The 18845-nt window shown below is 38.6% G+C and overlaps 1 protein-coding gene across 9 annotated transcripts in view; it reads left to right on the top strand.

Annotated features, from left to right (window-relative positions):
- MAST4 (microtubule associated serine/threonine kinase family member 4) overlaps positions 1-18845 on the top strand; it is a 581240-nt gene that overhangs the window by 301012 nt on the left and 261383 nt on the right. For all 9 annotated transcript variants that reach the window (XM_055251510.2, XM_055251508.2, XM_055251507.2 and 6 more), the window contains one exon: positions 2381-2412. In XM_055251510.2, coding sequence (XP_055107485.2) covers positions 2381-2412 — 32 coding nt within the window. The remainder of the gene's footprint in view (positions 1-2380; positions 2413-18845) is intronic.

Below are 18845 nucleotides of genomic sequence, written 5' to 3'. Positions count from 1 at the left end.
GCCAGTTTATGCTCGGGTCATTTGGTGGAATATGATTGATGGAACTATTTGGGTCATTCATTTGGTCGCTTTCCTCTTATATCTTCTGAGTGATCTATTTGCATATATAATTGAAATAACATCTGATTTATTATTTTGTTGTTATTAATGATAACACCTCAGGCACCTTTTATGCGGCTGTCAGATCAACTTACTGGACAGAGCAGTATTATTCATTTGGTCTCTAGGCCTTTTGCTCTGCACTAGTATCAATGCCTTTCTAGGAGAAATGGCCGGAGCCTGGTACAGTGTGGTGTATTTTGTAATCTCAGCTACTCAGGAGGCTGAGGCAGGAGGATGCTTGGAGGCAGGAGGATGCTCGAACCCAGGAGTTTGAGATGAGCTTGGGCCATGTAGTGAGACCTCATCCTAAAAATAAATAAAAATTAAAAAAATAAAAGATACAGTGTGGTGAGCTATTACTTCTAGGAAGTTCTCTCTTTTTGTTTTCTTTAACCTGAATACAACACTGATTTCTCAATGCTTATCGTAACCAAAGACCATGTATAGAAAATTACTCATTGGTTTTCTATTTATGTTTCGGTTCCCAAGGAAAACTGTCTTGGGCAGAGACTTTTCTCTTGTCATTAGAGGTTTTAGTAAATGAAGGTATAGTTATGTTTCAGAATCAGGGAGCCAAGTTCAGCAAACACTATAATTTCTTGGAGCTAATCAAGGATTAAAGAAAAAAGCAAAGCAAAACAAAACAAAAAGCACTTTACCACTGAACCCTAGAGCCCTTGAAAAGAAAAGGTTTGCTATTGGGAGAAAGAAGACGGCACTTCTTTCCTAAAATTGCGGATTGTTTTTCTTGCTTTTGAACAGTTATATGGTTACTGTAACTCTGTATGGAAATATATTTGCCAGTTAATAAGTAAGGCCTGCTGTGTTTAAAGCAGCAGCCACAGAGCTCTCTTTCCCTCTGGTCTGATGCTCTCACTGCCACTTTCTGTAAGCTGTGCTGGAGTAAGTTGTGCTGTGGAAAAGTGATAGCTGAGCCTGCTGTCCATGACAAACATTGAAATATTCAATAAAAATCAGAGACAGAAAAGGTGAGTTTGAAGCTGATGGGGAAATACCTTTCAAAGGATAGTGCTCAAGCACCTGAAAGGCAGAACAATAAATGAGAATTATGGGCATGAATAACCAAATTTAGTCATAGTGTGCTTCATTTTGAGTTTAAATAGCCAAATGACTCATTGCTTCCTATTCTTTAATAATTGACAGCAAGTAATTATTCTTGAGCTTTGAAAACTTCATTAGTGGATAAGAGGTATTTCTGAATCTATTTTTGTTTATTTATTTGGTTGGCTTGTTTTCTTGGGTGGTTTTTTGGTTTTCCACAGCCTCTTGATGATTAGGTAGGTAAGAATTTTAAAAAGTGTGAAGGCACCCTTTTAAAACTATGAAGCACTCTAATAATTGTCGTGGTTGTCTGATTACCTTTTAGAAGTTGATTAAGCTACTTTTAAATATCCCAAGGAGGCCGGGCGTGGTGGATCACGCCTGTAATCCCAGCACTTTGGGAGGCCGAGGCAGGCGGATCACAAGGTCAGGAGATCGAGACCATCCTGGCTAACGTGGTGAAACCCTGTCTCTACTAAAAATACAAAAAATTAGCCGGGCATGGTGGTGGGTGCCTGTAGTCCCAGCTACTCGGGAGGCTGAGGCAGGAGAATGGCGTGAATCCGGGAGGTGGAGGTTGCAATGAGTCGAGACTGTGCCAGTGCACTCCAGCCTGGGCAACAGAGCAAGACTCTGTCTCAAAATAAATAAATAAATAAATATCCCAAGGAATAAATGGATGTTTTGAGAAATAATACCAAAAGGAAATCTTTTCCATTATTATTTTAAAAATAGAAAGTACAATGTTTGGTATGCATAATGTTTGCATGAATATATTTCTTTTGAGGGCAAATAGTTTGATTTAATTGTCCTTTTCATTGCACCTTTCATTTAATTATAATCCTGCAAAATGTCTCCTACTTCTTATAGTTAAATCCTGTTTGGATAAGTTCTTTGCTTCTTCACATTTTCCGTATGCTCAATTGTAGGGCCATGTAACTCAACTCAGTATTTTACTGTAGTTGCTTTGGGAAGATTGATGGTTTTTCTGCTCTGGAATTCAGATAAGCTGTGTTTGTACCTTAAACACAGTGTGTAAAGAGAACTGTGTAAGAGGGGATCCAGCATAAAATTATGACATTAAAATGTTTTCAGTATAAGAAATGCCAAATCAAACATAATGAAGGATGGTACATTCTATGTTATCCATTTGGTATCCTAGTAATCTAAGGTTAATGCAGCACTGCTTATATATGGGTTTTTTTTTCTTTTGCAGAAGGAGCTGAGTCTCCCCAGAAGAGGAAGTTTGTAAGTAGTAGTATTTTGTTTCCTTGTTTTCTTTTTATTAATATATAGTTTATAGTATGATTCTACTCTGATTCATTAGTGGCAATTATAAAATGAATGATAATCAACTGAAGAAAACAAAAAACTGAATTTATTTATAAAAGTCAAACAGTAGTAATGATTTCATAATTTCCAGGGTTTGTTCCACATGGGCATTGTAAACCTAAATGTATATTTATTCCTCGGAGAATCTTAATTTTTTAAATGCTGTTATATAATCAAGCAAAAACATTATTTGGTCAGGAGACAGTATACATTGATTTGAATCAAGAATTAGTGTTCTTTATGTTCTGAAATCTATAATTTTTCTTTATACTATGGATTTTATATGGAGTAAATTATGTACTTTTGAATCTGAATTGGAGACTTTGAATCAGTTAAACTTTCCATTATTAGATCTAGATCTTATTGAACAGATTCATGTAATGACCTTGTATTAAAATAATGGATTTATGAACTTTGACTTGATTTCTTTATAGTGTGTTTTATTCTTTTATTTTTAAGGCCAATAATATATTTGCATAAATCATAATTTTTTCCGTTAGCAAGTTGCAGAATAAAATTGAGGACAGAATTAACTACCCTCAATATTTGACTACATTTAAGGTCGAATTTGTTATCCAATCGTACTGTGTAAGGGCTGATCTGGAAACATTTACATTTGATGTCTGATTTAAGTTGAAGAAATTAGTAGATGGAGCACCTCCTTTAAAAAAATAGTATTTAAGATAAGTTTTTGCAACTCTCCTCTTGGAGGGTTAGAAAAATATGTGGCAACTGTTGAAATATAGGATTTATTCTAGGCTAAATTTTGGAAAATTTCAGCCTTTGCATCTAAGAACCAAAAATTCATCAGCTGTGAACATTTCATTACTGTCCATTTTGCTTCCTGTCTTTTGTACAAGTTTAGGCTGCCAGGCAGACACTGGATTATTATTTTTGGAGAATGTGCCTAGATAAATTGTCACTAGCTTTCAGCTTCCATCTCCCTGTGCTAGAGTTTAACAGAAAATAGTTTGCTATAGGAAATGGACTTAGAATTAAACTCTTTCCTCTTCTGCATCATGATTAGGACTCTGTTGCCTAAACTTGGAAAAGCCCAAACTTTTTGATATTTCGCATCATGATGAGACAAAAGAAAAATAGAAAACTACATGAAATACTTTTATAGAAAAAAATCTTATTTTTTTGTACTTTAAGGCTTAAACACGGTCTTTTATTTGAAAACTTCAGAACTTCAGTCAAATCTTGCTTTTAGCCTTTTTAATAGATTGCACATGGGTTTTGTTTTTTGTTTCTTGTTTTATCATATTAGTGTTTCCAATAATATTATAAAGATTATGTTAATTACAGAATTAGATTTCATATTTCTATTTAAGGGTAATTTCCTCTTTTACACTTGAGTAAGTCTCAATTCTGTTAATGTTAGCTGATAGCCATGAGTTGATGTGAAAATATGTGATAGGGAAAGTATTTAAGTTTATTTGAGAAAATGGGATCTTTAGTGAAAAAAGAATAATGACATAAGTTTGTTTGGAGCCTATCCTTTGGAAACATAGTAAGAGAAAGTTTGAATTACATCAGAGCCATTTAAACTCTCCTCCCTATTAAAAGTCAATTGAGCATTCAGATGATGAGCATGAAGCACACTGTATGTGTATATGTGAACACAAATCTACTTTTTTAGTGAATTCTGGGAAAATTAATACTTTCAAGTGAGGTAAACCAAAAATAAACATGCTATTTTATATTTTCTATTAAACACAAATATTCCCCAGAGAATTAATGATGCCTGATATAGCTGTGCTAGAACCCAGTGTCACTCAACATTTTTAGTGAATACTGTGCAGAATGCCAGTAATTACTCTCCTCATGCAAGGTTCTTTTATGACTTTGAGAAAGGGAAAATGCTTTTTAAAATAAATGCTAGACTGATTTTATACAAATTTAAGGAAGAAAGGCACAAATGTATCTTTATTAGTATCAGTTAGCCAACATAATAGTACCTGGTAATTAAACCTGTTAACACTTTCTTAGTTTATTTACTGCATACATGCCTCCTCCGTAAATGCTTTGAAATCTTTTTCTATCTTCTCTCAGAAAGATTGGGGATTTGCTCCTGCAAAAGAAATCCCCAAAGTTCTTTTCAGTCTTTTTGTTATTGTTGTTCCACATCTTAACAGTAAGCAACTGCACACAGTGCGATGTATTTCTTACTGTCTTTGCTTATACAGCAATGTGATCCAACTTGTTAGAGAGTGTGTACCTTGATAAAGGCTGAAAAGGCCTCTATTTTGATATATCTGCTGCTTCAAATTTGTATGTCTTGAAAGATAGTAGCTTTAAAACTGCATTTTCAGCATTCTGAAACTTACGGGGTTTTCTGAATTTTTTTGAAAAATTCGAATATTGCTTTAAATAAGCTTAAAGGTAACTTTTATATCCAGAATCATGGTAAAAACATATATTAAATTGAAAGCTTTCAGAAATGAAAGACCACAGGAAATTTTTTTGTTATTAATTGAAAGTATAAAAAGCAAACTATTCTGTGTAGAAAAAGAAATTCAGATCTTCACTAATTTATTGTTTACAATCATTTTAATGAGAACTAACTTGAAGACTCTCTTGTTTTATATACATTTTTAAAAGGTGCAGAAGCAATGATTGTGACTGGGTAATAGAGAAGAGAAGTGAGGGAAACTGCTTTCTAGGCAAGACGCTGTTATGAGATTATCAAGTAACTCCAGATCACTTTTCCAGAGGCATCCCAGCTTCCTAGACGGCTGGATTTTAGCTATGTCTCTTCTTTTTCCATTCAACGGATAGCCATTTGCCAAGGCTTCCTCTGATCCCAGATTCTTCCTGTACTTTCCCCCTCATTCTCCTTGGAAATAAAGTTATCACATTGTCCTATCCCCCTCCTTCCAGTTACCTGTCAAAATCATAATATAGTCAGATAATGAAATATTATACAGCAGGTAAAGTAACCGAACCAGAGTATACATACCAGCAGGTATAATTGCCAAGAATAGGATGATAAGCAAGTGCTAAAAGCAAATTCCAGGTACAAGATGGCATTTATATTATAAAACTTAAAAATATGCAAAACAATATGTTGTTTCTGAATACAGGCATTTACAGTAAAGGTCTAAAACATGCATGGAAAGCAAGTTTATGATAAAGGTCACTTACTAGTGGAGAGAATGAAAGACATTGGATTTGAGAGGCCTCTGCAAGGAGTTTCACGTACATCATTAATGTGGTAGTGTGTATATGGGTGTTTATATTATACCCTCTATATTTTTGGTATTCTTGAAATATTTTATGTAAAATACTCAGTGATTGTTTCAAAGTAGGATTCAAATTGCTTTAATCAAGTATTTATGTAGATTTTTAAGTAATTTGAATAACAATTATGTAAACATTCTATTTTGAATAAGAAACTATATCACACCTGTGTTTTTGTGTCTGTGTGTGTGTGTGTGTATTTGGTTCACTTTGTCTCATAATGAAGATTGCTCCAAATAAATATGATTTGACAATAACTGAAATATCTACAATGGCAGACACCAATTGGTTCTTGCCAGAACATCATAGAAAAAATTATGATGATAAATTGTGATAATCTTGAAATGCTTTAGTATATACTACCTCAAGCCAGGGGATGAAGCAAATGAGATAATAGCATTTATGATGGTATATTACTACACTTAGCTTCAGAACTAGATTTGTTGCTTTAGATTTTTATCCCACTTTATCCATCAAAGAGATGTGACTCTGAATGCCTGTTCTTTGTGTTCAGCAAAGTGCCCAGTATAATAACTACATAGTGCACACATTTGTGGAGTCTGTACAAATCTATCTCCCCCTCCTGGATTGGGAACCTCCAAGCAGTGGACCTGCCCTGTTCTCCTAGGTTCTGTCACTGTGCCTGCTCCCTGAGCACAAGTGGTGATGCCATGGCTGGATGGCTAGTGCCAGATCCTTCATGGTTTCAATTCAGTGTGGAACACATCAACCTTCTGCATGTTGTTTGATTCAGATTTTTCTAATAATGAATTTGTACTGTCTGTATTTATGAAAGTGCCGTTATTGTTGTGGTACTTTTTTTCACCCATATTTTGAATGTAAGTGCTGAAATTACATTTCTAAGTGGAAAAATTCACAGGGAAGTGTTTGTTTTCAGGCAAGGAAAGTGCAAAAAGTGGAAAAGCCCAAGATGTGAGCCCAAGATGATTAGGAGCAAAACCAAGATGTCCCTGGCAGCCACTATTTATTTTTAAAGGACCCCTTTGTGTTTGGTTAATTGCCTGAATAAACAGCTCTCCAGGACAGAGAGGCTTCTTTTTTCATGGAATTCCCTAGAGTGCCTTGATGGTGTTTATACCCTGGAGAGAGGAGCAGGAAATCAGCTCAGGCCATCGGCTCAGGCCAGCTCCTGTGCCTCCTCCTGCTTTTAAGCGGTCTTTCAGATGTCTCCGTATAGAGAAGAAGGAAACTGTACTATGTATTCTTAGCAAATAGATTCTCCCTGCTACTTAAAATGACCTTTCCTCCACCTTGTTTAATTATAAGCCTTGGTGCATTGTTTCATGGCCTTGTAGGTCCCGGATCTATAAAATTATCTGCAATTATCACTTCATTTTAATAGAAGCAGTGACTGACACTTGGCAGTTTCTTAGCTTTAAGTTCTCTGGCCACACATGCTTGCTTGCTTGCTTGATTGATTGGTGGATTGGTTTATGATATTTGATTGTGACAGCTGTTTTAAATTTATTTTTATTTAAAAAATTTTTCCAACTCTTTTGAAAAATAATTTCAACTTCTAGGTTCAGGAAGTACATGTGTAGATTTGCTACAGGAGTATATTGCATGACACTAAGGTTTGGGGTAAAAATGACCCTCACACCCAGGTAGTGAGTGAATATAGTACCCAAGCGGTAGTTTTCCAGCCCTTTCCCCCTTGCCTCCCTGCACTAATAGATCTAGTAGACCCCGGTGTCTATTGTTCCCGTCTTTATGTCCACACACATGCTTTAAGGATGCTTTTAAAGGAATATCCAAGGCCAGGCGCGGTGGCTCACGCCTGTAATCCTAGCACTTTGGGAGGCCGAGGCAGGTGGATCACCTGAGGTCAGGAGTTCAAGACCAGCCTAGTCAACATGGTAAAACCCCATGTCTACTGAAAAACTCAAAAATTAACTGGGCTTGGAGGCGCATGCCTGTAATCCCAGCTACTCTGGAGGCTGAGGCAGGAGAATCACTTGCATCCAGAAGGTGGAGGTTGCAGTGAGCCGAGAGGGCGCCCACGCCAGCCTGGGCAACAGAGTGAGACTCTGTCTCAAAAAAATAATAGTAATAATAAAAAGGAATATCTAGCAGCAGGAACCCAAAGCAGAAGCAGCTCCCAGTATGTATAGTAGTCCTGGAAAAGTATGTCTCTGCATGCTGAGGAATTGCTGAGAGTATTCAAATTATCCCAGAGGCAATTTAAAAGGTTTTGCTTATTTTAATTAACTGATCTAGCAACACTACTAGCAGCTGGTAACAGTATTCCTCTTTATAGAGTTTGTCAATGAAAGAGTCAAACTCTGTAAAATATTTGAAGGGATTTATTCTGAGCTCAATACGAGCGACCAAGGCCTGAGGTCCTGAGAGGTCCTGAGAACATGTGCCCAAGGTGGTTGGGTTACACTTGGCGTCATTCATTTTCAGGAAACATAAGACACCAATCGATACATGTAAATTATGCATTGATTTGGTCTGGAAAGGTGGGATAGCTGGGTGGGTAGTGCTTACAGATCATAGGTGGATTCAAAGATTTTCTGATATTGGCAATTGGTTGAAAGAGTTATTATCTAAGACCTGGAATCAGTAGAAAGGAGTGTCTGGGTTAAGATAAGTGATTGTGGAAACTGGGGTTCTTATTATGTAGAATAGATGGTAAATGTCTCTTGTCAGGCCTTAAAAGGTATCAGACTCTTAATCTGTCCTGGATCAGGAAAAGTCCTGGAAAAGGAAGAGATTCTCTACAGAATATAGATTTTCTCCACAAGAGACAGATTTGCAGAGCCATTTAAAAATGTGTCCAAAATATATGTTGGGGTAAAGTACTTGAATTTCTTTCAGGGCCTGCTGTCTGTCATGTGATGCTGCACTAGAGTCACATTGGAATTTGGTCTCTTATGCTACAAAGAGCCTGTTTTATCAGTCTTAAGATCTCTGTTTTAACGTCAGCTGGTCGATTGTGCTGAATTCCAAAGGGAAGGAGGGTATCATGAGGCATGTCCGACCCTCTCTTCTTATCATGGCCTGAACTAGTTTTTCAGGTTTACTTTGGAATGCCATTGGCTGAGAAGGGGGATTCATTCAGTCAGATGGGGGACTTAGAATTTTATATTTGGTTTACATGTTTTTATGATTTTTCTCCATTCACCCTTTCATTATTCCTCTGAGAGTGGTTGGAGTCTATTAGGGCTGGCCTTGGAATAAGTGGACTAGGTATCTACTGGCATTTGATAGTTTCAGGTCTGCTAGGAGGTCAACCCCCTCTGACCACAAGGGGGATTTCCATCTTAAACACATCTACCACGTGTCAAACATTCCAGTACTAGAAATTCATTCTGCTGGATCTTGGAGATGTCTTTGGTACCTCACTGAAATGTACATACCTTTGGTCAGGGCAGGTTGTCACCCAAACTAAATTTAGCACAGCAGAAGACAATTCATTAATGGGATGCTTCTGGTGAACTGGCAAGAAACAAGGCTAGCAGAAAGTTGAGCAGGAATTGAGAACCATTTTACCATATGAATACATTAATAAATGTATGAAAAGAATAATGAACTTATTTTACCGCTTTCTAATTTTGCCTTTCTTGGTTAGGGACAGTAAAGGGTGTCCAGAGATGAGATGGAAGATGAGAGTGACCAACAGAGGGAGAAAATATTGTCAAAAAGTAGTTAAGACTACAAAGCAGGGGATCTTGATGGTAGCTTCTGGGTGGAGCTGGGCCTGCTAGACTTCTGAAATAGAGTTTGTCTTATAGTAGATGGATTTGTTGGAGAACTTTCTCCTTGGTTCAACTAAAACTGGGTTTTTATCACACAACCAGGAAAGATTAGGCTCGTGGACATATAGAAGGGTGGGGAAAATGGAATTTACTGAGTGAAAAGGAAAAATAACTCTCAGCAAAGTGAGAGAGAGTCCTGCTAGGAGGTTTCCCACTTCACAGGTAGAATCCCAGGTCACCACACAGGAACAGAAGAGGCCAGGCTTCTCCCCATTGCAAAGGGTGCAAACTTCCTGAGGCTTCATCTCATCCTCCCAGAGTGCAGGTGGGCATTACTTAGAAAGAATCAGTCGGGAAAGGGTGGGCTTCATCCAGGATCAGCAGTTCGGTATTTCAGCCTCCATGCTGTTTTAGGCTTGAAAGTGGGATTTCGCCAGGAACCCTTGGCTGTCTCCTGTCTCAATCATATTGAATTGTATGTATTGGATTAGGGTATTTCTAAAATTGGAATTTCTAATTTTGACACAAGATAGGAAGTGAGCTTCTATATAATTGAATGGGCATATGTTGATTGTGTGTGTGTGTGTGTGTGTGTGTGTGTATTTTTTAAAAAGAAGACTTACATTCAGGCCTGTTATATATCAGAAAATACTGCCTTGACTGCCTGTCTAGAAAAGTAGTTTGAGTAAAGTGAGATTATTTCTAGAAGGCAAGGAAAGGGAATCACCTTGGTTTTTAACTTACTTGAATTACATTTGTGAGATTTTCAGCAAAGTAAAGGCAATATTTCCTGAGAGGGAAAGAGTTTAATTCAAACAAAATAAAGGACATGTAAACCATATTTGAATAAATTTTAAAATAAATTTAGTTTTCTTCTTAGCACTTTCTGTCCTCCCACCCCCACAAATATTGAAGCAAAAATTCAAAATATCTATTGTCAAAGTCACATGGAAGTCCAGTGTCATTTTGAATGTTAGAAACCCAAAAACAAAACAAAGAAAAAAATCGAGTGTCGCATCTGAATTAGCATTTAAAGTGGCATGTTTATATAAAAAGAGAACAGTGTAATCTATCCTGAGAGTAAAGAGAGGATTTCAGACTGTAGAAGAATGTCAATTGCATTTATGTATTCATCCAATAGCCAGTTTGGTATTTGGCACATATTTGCAGCTTTCCTTATCACACATGAATTTGTCTTCTGTGAAGTGGGTAGGGAAGAGATTTGGGATATAGGAACAATGTAGGATTGATCTTCTTACCTTTGAAAATTATATGAAGACCTTAGTTTTGTCCCAGGGGAGAGGGTTAGGTTACCTGTGGGGAGGTTTGTCAAAATCTGTGTGCATTGCCAAACACCCTCGGGAATGCAAATCAGAATCTAGTGTGTATTGAGGGCAGGGTAAGGTAGAGGCTTGAGTACTTTTAATCAGTTTTTGAGGTGAATCTAAAATGCCACTCTCAGTTGAGAATTAATGTTCTTAGAGTTTCGGGGGGTGTGCGTAGTGGTGAAGTGTGCTTTTGGATAGCCAAAGGCAAGAGCAGAAGTTCCCTATTTCATATTACTGGAATAACTTTTTAGCAAATAAGAATCAAGTAGGATTGGGGGAAAGTTTATTAGTGAGCAGTCCTTTTCAGCAACGCGTATTTAGAGTGACCCATTGAGAGAGGCAGATAATCTGTGCTGTCTCACTAAAAGTCACCTTCTCACATCTGTTAATCAATAGGCAATCAATCACTGAGTAGCATTTTGGAGCATGGACTCAGAAGTCACGCTGCCTAGGTTTGAATCCTGTCTCTGCCATTTAGCCAGCTGTGTGACCTTAACCTCTATGTGCCATAGTTTCCTAAAGTAGAATGAGAATATTATTGTGTCCCCAAATTGTTTAGAGGATTAAATTAATATTTGTAAAGTGTTTATAACAGTACCTGGCATATAATAAGTGCTGTATGTTTTCTTAAATAAATAAAATATATTGGGAATTATGCCCTTCTTTCTCTCCCCCCAGATTATTTTTGTCCTTTTGAGTTAGGCAAAAGACCACAAAGTAGGCTGGGGAAGTCCCCTTAAAGCCAGATCGTTGGAGTAGCATTTTCTCAGGGGCTGTTCTGTTTCCATGAAGAGATGTGAAAGGGGCAGTTGACCCCACGTCCTTGGATAGATCTTGCACTTGTACCCTGTGTTGGTAACCCTAGAGACATGAGCTTTCTACATTGCTGTGGAGACAGATCACACATGTGTTCTGGCTCAGTATTATGAGGCCGTGAAGGAACTCACTCCCTGTCCTCAGTGGCCCCTCTATCAGATTTAAGCCATCTCTTCTCAGCAGGGTAATCAGGATACTCCTTGAAATTGTGTTTTGCGACTGAGAGGCGTTGATAGAATAATATGGTATATTATAGTGTCTATATGGAAAATTTTAATCATAGAATTTCAGAGCTGGAAGAAGCCTTAAGAGAAGTCTGACTGAAAATATCTTTATTTAGTAAACAAGGAACTAATGACTCAGAGAATTTGAGGCTTACTTGTGCTCAGGGAGTATATATGTTGATTGCAAACCATGACCAAAATTGAGGGTTCCTAACTCCCAGGGTCTGGCAAGCAGCCTTTCCTTTTTGAGGTCAACATGCTTGGGTTAGAAACATAGATATCAACAAGGGAGTGGGTACTGATATCATTTGGCTGTGTCCCCACCCAAATCTCACCTTGAATTGTAAAAATCCCCACGTGTCAAAGGTAGGGCCAGGTGGAGATAATTGAATGATGGAGCTAGCTTCCCCCACACCATTCTCATGGTGGCGAAAAAGTCTCACAAGATCCAATGGTTTTATAAATGGGAGTTCTTCTGAACAAGCTCTCTTCCCTGCCACCATGTAAGACATGACTTGCTCCTCCTTCACCTTCCACCATGATTGTTGGGACTCTCAAGCCATGTGGACCTATGAGTCTATTGAACCTCTTTCCTTTATAAATTACCCAGTCTTGGGTATGTCTTTAGTAGCAGCATGAGAACAGACTAATACAGGTATGTTTTGTTTTATAAAGAAATGTGAGCATCAACACCCACAGTATGAACCCAATAAAGGGTAGACCTCACAGAGTTTGCTTGACTTCACCATGTTTGTCATAGTTTCTTTGAACACTTTGGAAAGCAAAGCCTCAAACTTGCCTTAAAAGCATACCCTTCACAGTAGCTGAAGGGGAAACCTGCAGCCACACAACCAGCACTACCAGGATGCTGAGTTTACCTCAGACTGTAAAGAGAATAGTGACAGCCACACTGGTGTGGTGTAATGGTCCCAGCTGCAGTAACTGGCAGTCCCCACATATATTCATTATCCAATTAGCCATGTGAGCAGAGCAGCTGAATTCTGTATTGTTCTCTCCTTACCTCTGTTGTGTGGTAGCAAGTTGGGCCCTGGTAGCTCTAACAGGGAACTGTGGAGAGGTAGGACTTCTCTTGTGTCCTGGTGTTTCTTGGAAACTGTGCCATCTCCTCTGCCATTTTGACTCTTGAGATTTAAATTCTTCTTTTACTCCATGTGGCAGTAGACTATCAGAGTTAAGTAACTACAGGAAAATACCACACCAAACGGTTTTTAGGGTTTCTTTCTCTACTTTTCTGAGTTAGGGACCTCACCCTCTGAGGATTTTGGTGGGCCATTTTTTTTCCATCTGAATATACATGTGTTTTCTTTCTTTCTTTTTTTTTTTCTTTTTCTTTTTCTTTTCTTTTTTTTTTTTTTTTTGAGATGGAGTCTCAAAAAATTGCAGTGGTGCAATCTCGGCTCACTGCAGTCTCTGCCTCCCTTCAGGCGATTCTCCTGCCTCAGCCTCCCAAGTAGCTGGGACTACAGGCGCGTGCCACCAAGCCCAGCTAATGTTTGCATTTTTAGTAGAGACAGGGTTTCACCATGTTGGCCAGGATGGTCTCGATCTCTTGACCTCATGATCCGCCCACATTGGCCTCCCAAAGTATTGGGATTACAGGCGTGAGCCACTGTGCCCGGCCCATGTTTTCTTTTAATAAGTTGTTTTATGATGTTACCTCTTCTGGGATGATGTTGAGGGCTTTCCCATGCTTAAGTACAGGAACATGAGACAAATCCATGGAAATGCCAGTAACTGCACACTTCCTCCCAGTGGCCGTGTGAGCTCTGCTTCATCCCGCGCATCGCTCACATAACTTTTGACCAGCACTGTAAGGAAATTCTGTGCAGATAGTTTTGTGAACACATTTGCATGACAAGAAAAAGTTTTATTGACTACAGTCTATATGTTTGATTTGCATGTGGAATCACATGCAAATGGTGGCAGGAATCTGACGTAGCATAGACACATTTAAAACTTTTTTTAGATTGCAAATTCTAATAATAAATTCAGGCTGGATGCAGTGGCTTACTCCTATAATGCCAGCACTTGGAGAGGCCAAGACGGGGATTGCTTGAGGTCTGGAGTTGGAAACCAGCCCGGGCAAAATAACAAGACTGTCTCTCCAAAAAAAAAAAAAAGAAAACCAAAAAACAACAACAAAACCCCCCCAAAAAAATTAGCTAGGCATGGTGGCGTGTATAGTCCTAGCTACTAGGGAGGCTGAGGCTGGAGGATTGCTTGAACCGAGGAGTTTGAGGTAATTGAGCTGTGATCATACCACTGCACTTTAGCCTGGGCAACAGAGTGGGACCCTGTCTCTAAAAAATAAATAAATGAATGAATTTAAACATATGTATTATAGAAATATAAAGTAATCTTTCAAGAAATACTTACATATTTTGTAGATGTTATGTGAAGATGTCCTTTATCAGAAAATACTAATGTAGCTTATGCTTTGTGCTCTTTATCGTGCAGAAAAAATGATTTTTAACTTTTGGTGTGTCATAGAAATCAATGGGATTAACCTTTTGGTAACATTAGCATCGGGTGCCTAACTCTCCCTAAACCCTGATTTTCCAATGCAGTCTTAATTATTGTTATTGAGGGTGGTGGTATATGCTTTTACTTGGAGGGGTCAGCTTTGAGGCAGAGATTATCTTCTAGATTTATTTATTTATTTATTTATTTATTTGTTTTTAGGAAATTGAGGAGGGCATTTGATTTGAGAAATTGGTACTGTGTACCTTCCATATGTGGCTGCTGTGGAACAAGTGGTAATGTTAATTGCAGGGAGAGTGGGACCTTCCCACTGGACTAGCAGCAGGGCAAAGTGAGGGAGAGTTTTGCTCCTTTTCTCAGCTCCTTTTGGCCTCTCTCCCTAGGCAGTAAACATTCAAGTTTGCTTTGCATGGGGCACATGAGTGGGTTTACCAGGGGGTTTGTATTTCAGCATATAAACCATAGTGTTTAGTATCTTAACAAATCAAGAATCAATTATCTGCAAGAATAAGCAGAAGGTTTTTTTTTATATCTAGAATAAATTAGCTCAAATGCTAAAACCAGTCCTTGTGGATTAAAGAAGCACTTGGAAGCAATGAAGTGTATTTTTAAAATGCACTTGACATCATACACTGGAATGAAATTAATAGATCACTACGCAGTTTTCATGTCTTAGAGGAATAGTGGTGGCTTTTTAAGGTGGATTTCTAAGGTACTACCAATATGTATGTAAATGTAGTTGACTTTGATAGAATCATGGGGAGAAATGCCATCAAACACCTGGTTAAAAGCATATTACTTAATTATTATCTTTGAGAATTCAGGCCACTTAACTTTATTCTATTTTTTTCTCTTTTTTTGTTTTGCTGAAAGATGTTGGTTGAACATACCTTTAAGATGATGGTGGTGATTGTCTTGGGAGGTACTTAAAAGGAGAATTAAAACAAAGAGACTTCAAATTGGTTTTCTTAAGGGTCTAAGTCTTTCCCTCCCAACACACACCACATCTACTATTTAATATCATCTAGGCTGTATTATGTTCATGTAACCAAGAATTGTGATTTCTGTTTGTGTTAACCCACAGAGGAATTTAAAACCACAAAACAAAACCTCTAAAACTGCTTCCTTTCATGGATTCCCAAGTAGCACGAACCAGTTTCAGCTGTCCCTACATGGTATAGTAGTGAGGTTTTCCCCAATAGCTAGCATTGCATTTCTCTCTTAAAAAAGTATTATTGAGACATAATTGGCATACAATAAACTGTACATAATTTAAAGTGCACAATTTCATAAGTTGATATGTGTATACGCTCGTGAAACCACCAGCACAGTTGAGATAATAAAATACCCATCTCCCCCAGAAGTTTTCTCCTGCCCCTTTGTCATTGCTCCCCCACCCCCACATCCCCAACCAACTACCAATGCTTTCCATCCCTAAAAACTAGTTTGCATTTTTTTTAAAATTTTACATAACTGAGTGATATTGTATGCACCCTTGTTTTAGGTCTGGCTTCTCACTCAGCATAATTATTTTGAGATTCGTCCATGTCATAGCATATGTTAATCATTTATTAGGGTTTTTTTGCTAAGTAATATCCTATTGAATGACTGTGTCAGTTTCATTAGTCTCTTGCCACTGGACATTTGGGTTGTTTATAGCTTTTGGCCATTATAAATAAACCTGATATATGTGATCTGTAAATGTTTTCTCCCAGCCTGTAGCTTGTGTTTTTATTCTCTTTATAGCATCTATTGAAGAGCAAAAGCTTTATTAATTCGTTCTTTAAATGCTTTTGGTGTTGGAGCTAAGCCATCTTTCTCTAATCCAAGGTCACAAAGGTTTTCTTCTATGTTTTCTTCCAGAAGTTTTGTAGTTTTAGATTGTACATTTAGGTCTATGATTAATGTTAGTTGATTTTTATACATGGAGGGTGAGATATGGATTGAAGTTCATTTCTGCATACACGTCTCTAATTGTTCCCGCACCATTTGTTGAACAGGCTTTTTTTTTCTCCACTGAAATGCTTTGAACTTTTGTCAAAAATTAGTTTTCTGTGTATTTGTGTTTCCATTTACAGACTTTTTATTTCATTGATTTGTCTTTACATCAATCTACTGTCTCGATCATTATAGCTTTATAATAAGTCTTGATCTCAGAAGCATTAGTATTCCAACTTTGTTCATCTTTTTTCAAAGTTGTTTTGGCTGTTCTAGTTGCCTTAATTGTAGAATCAGTTTGTCAGCTTCTACGAAAAAAAAAGCCTGTTGATATTTTTATTGAAATCGTATTGAATCCATAGATGAATCTGAGGAGCTATGAAAAGTTGACCAGTACTTATACTGAAATTCTAGTCTTAGAGATGGATGAAAGAGGACAATGTGTAAGCTGATACAGTGTGGAAAGATGGGATGGAATGGCCCCCAAGGTGTGCTGATGGAGGAGAAGGACCAGGCTGGGGAGACTGAGTTGAGGAATGAGTGATCATAAATGAGCAAATACTTGTCCAAAAAGCCCCTCAGAGAAGTGCAAGGGACGTAGTTGGGTGGGTGGTTCAGGGAGTAGCTCAAGTGATGATTTGAAGCTGAAGTCAGAAGGAACTAGCCACATTTCTTCTAGAAAGAACTACAATGGAGAGCTCACGCTTAGCATAGAGAGGGGGTAGAAGAGGAAGAAGGTGACCAGAGGAGGTTCAGTGGCTGGGGAGGGAACCACGGGTCCAAAATGTGATGCAGGGGACACAGAGGGTTACATCATGCTTTAATGATTGCTACATTGCCTGAGTCTGATACAACAATGAAGGTCAGTTATACACTTGAACTGATTGCTTGTCTAGGACAGTGGGTCTCAACTGGGGGTGATTTTACCCCCCAAAGATGACATTTGACAATATCTAGAGACCTTTTTGGTTGTGACAACTATTTGGGGACCAGGGTTTCTCTCACTATCTTCTAGTGGAGAGAGGTCAGGGATACCGCTAAACACCTACAGTGAACAAGACAACCCCGAAGAATTATCTGCCCAAAATGTCAGTAGTGCTGAGGATGAGAAACTCTGATCTAGAAATCGAGAATCAGAAAAGAAGGTGGAGGCCCGGCGAGGTGGCTCACGCCTATAATCCCAGCACTTTGGGAGGCAGAGGCGGGTGGATCACTTGAGTTCAGGAGTTGGAGACCAGCTGGTCAACATGATGAGACCCTATCTCACCTAAAAATACAAAAATTAGCCGGGCATGGGGTGGTGCACACTTGTAATCCCAGCTATTCAGGAGGCTGATGCGGGAGAATCACTTGAACCCGGGAGGCAGAGATGAGCTGAGATCGTGCCACTGCATTCCAGCCTGGGCTTCAGATTGAGACTCCATCTCAAAAAAAAAAAAAAAAAAAAATGTGGAATGAGAGCTGATTGTTTGCTCTGAGATTTCATGTTTTCTTCTGAGGAGAAATATTTGTTCTCTTGTATAGTGACTGTGGGATGTTTCCCTGGATGATAAGAAATTAGTCTGTGGGACTCCTCTTCGGGGATATTTTCAGAAGATTTCTAAAAAGGTTATCAAATAAAGCTAGTTTAACAAAAGAATAGCTTGACTAAAAGTAATTGGAAGAAAATTTTAGCATTTGAACTAATGTACTTAAGAAAATTATTCTCTTTGGACATGGCATTGTCCATAGATGAGTTTGTCAATTAATGTGCTTTTCAATACAAGTAATAGAAAACCTAACTCAAAGTGATTGGAGGAAAAAATTGCCAGCTGTGTAACTAAACAGTTGAGGCTGCACGGGTGCACTGGTCCCGAGGCTCAGTGCTGTCTCAGGGCCACAGGTCCTCTTGCACTGGGGGGCTGGTCCTGAGGCTCACTGCTGTCTCAGGGACACAGGTCCTCCTACTCTGGGGGGCTGGTCCCGAGGCTCACTGCTGTCTCAGGGACACAGGTCCTCCTGCTCTGGGGGGGCTGGTCCTCAGGCTCACTGCTGTCTCAGGGACACAGGTCCTCCTGCTCTGGGGGGGCTGGTCCTCAGGCTCACTGCTGTCTCAGGGACACAGGTCCTCCTGCACTGGCTGCAGGCTTCCTTCCTGGCTCACCCCTCAGTGTCTGCCTGCAGTTTCCAGAGTTAATGGAAGAAGAAGAGATTTTCTTCTCCTACCATTATGGGTTTCTCTTCGATTGGACCATTTTAAATTATGTGTTGAATCATGAACATGGGAGTGTTTCTAGCATCACTGTCATTAGCTTAGACCTGCAGTGTCCAGTGCTGTAGCCACTAGCCACATGTGGCTCTTAAGCTCTTACAATGCGGCTGGTCCAAACTGAGATCCAGAAGAAGAATGCGAAATATCTCATTAGTAATTCTTATGTTAATATCATGCTGAAATGATAGTATTTGTGGATATATTGGGTTAAATGTTACTAAAATTATGTTAACCTGTTTCTTTAAAAATAATTTTAATGTGACTACTAGAAAATTTTAAATTGTGTAAGTGGCTCTGAATTGTATTTCTGGTGGAGAACAGTGGC

Source organism: Symphalangus syndactylus, chromosome 18 (assembly GCF_028878055.3).
Source record: "Symphalangus syndactylus isolate Jambi chromosome 18, NHGRI_mSymSyn1-v2.1_pri, whole genome shotgun sequence".
Lineage (NCBI taxonomy): Eukaryota > Metazoa > Chordata > Mammalia > Primates > Hylobatidae > Symphalangus > Symphalangus syndactylus.
The sequence above is the reverse complement of the archived record's forward strand: the minus strand, read 5'-3'. Positions and strand labels throughout refer to the sequence as shown.